Here is an 859-nt window from a genome sequence, read left to right as displayed (position 1 = left end):
TTTAAAAAAAAAAAAAAAAAAAAAAAAAAAAAATAGTTTCCATTTAATATTCTTAAAAGTTTAGTATTCTTTAAAAAAATTTTAGTATAAAAAAAATTACATTATTTTTATGTATAAAAAGTTAAACAAATAATATTTATTAATAGATACATACTGTGGATTTTATTAATTCTATTTTTTTTTTTTTTTTTTTTTTTAAATCAAGCAACTAATATACATTGTCCTCCAACTGCTTTTATTTTTTTTTCTGCTAAGGAAGAAAAGTATCTAGCTTTAACTACTATTGGTTGATTGTGTTTTAGCTTACCATTTCCTAAAACCTTAAAGTAACCTTTTCTTGTTACATCTATTACTGGAGCAACATTTTTATTATCACAAAATTCTTTTTTTTTTTCTTCTGGTAATAATCCCCATAATTTATCAACATTTATAGTTGGGCAATATTTACGATTCTTCAACAAGTTAAAATGCCTCATACCAACCTAAAAACAAAGATACATAAAAAAGTATATAATCAGATAAAAGACATATTATCAAATTAAAATAATTATAAATTAATTTATATATAAAAATAGGATAAAAATTTCAACTTTAATTTCAATTTTTCTTTTTTTTCTCATTATACTTTTCCAAAATATCCTGGATGATATTTATCAAAATTTATTCTCATGTGATGCAAACCACCAGCTTTTCCTCTTCCTCCAGGATGTTTTCTGTGTTTTCCTACACGACCATGACCAGCTGATACATGTCCTCTCTTCTTTCTATTCTTCTTAAATCTTGTTGCCATCTTTAATAAAATTTTATATAAATAAAAAATAGAATGTAATAAATATGTTTTTAATTTTTTTCTCTTTTT

At 21.8% G+C, this 859-nt stretch overlaps 1 protein-coding gene across 1 annotated transcript; it reads right to left on the bottom strand.

Moving 5' to 3' along the window:
- Positions 1 to 200: 200 nt before the first annotated feature.
- PGAL8A_00146700 (60S ribosomal protein L27a, putative) lies at positions 201 to 790 on the bottom strand (the record flags this gene model as incomplete). The annotated part of the gene is made up of 2 exons (XM_028675009.1): positions 201 to 482; positions 626 to 790. The coding sequence occupies 2 exons, from the start codon at positions 788 to 790 to the stop codon at positions 201 to 203; spliced, it is 447 nt and encodes a 148-aa protein (XP_028526583.1).
- Between the last annotated feature and the right edge of the window lie 69 nt (positions 791 to 859).

Source organism: Plasmodium gallinaceum, assembly GCF_900005855.1.
Source record: "Plasmodium gallinaceum strain 8A genome assembly, contig: PGAL8A_v1_65, whole genome shotgun sequence".
Classification (NCBI taxonomy): Eukaryota; Apicomplexa; class Aconoidasida; order Haemosporida; family Plasmodiidae; genus Plasmodium; species Plasmodium gallinaceum.
The sequence above is the reverse complement of the archived record's forward strand: the minus strand, read 5'-3'. Positions and strand labels throughout refer to the sequence as shown.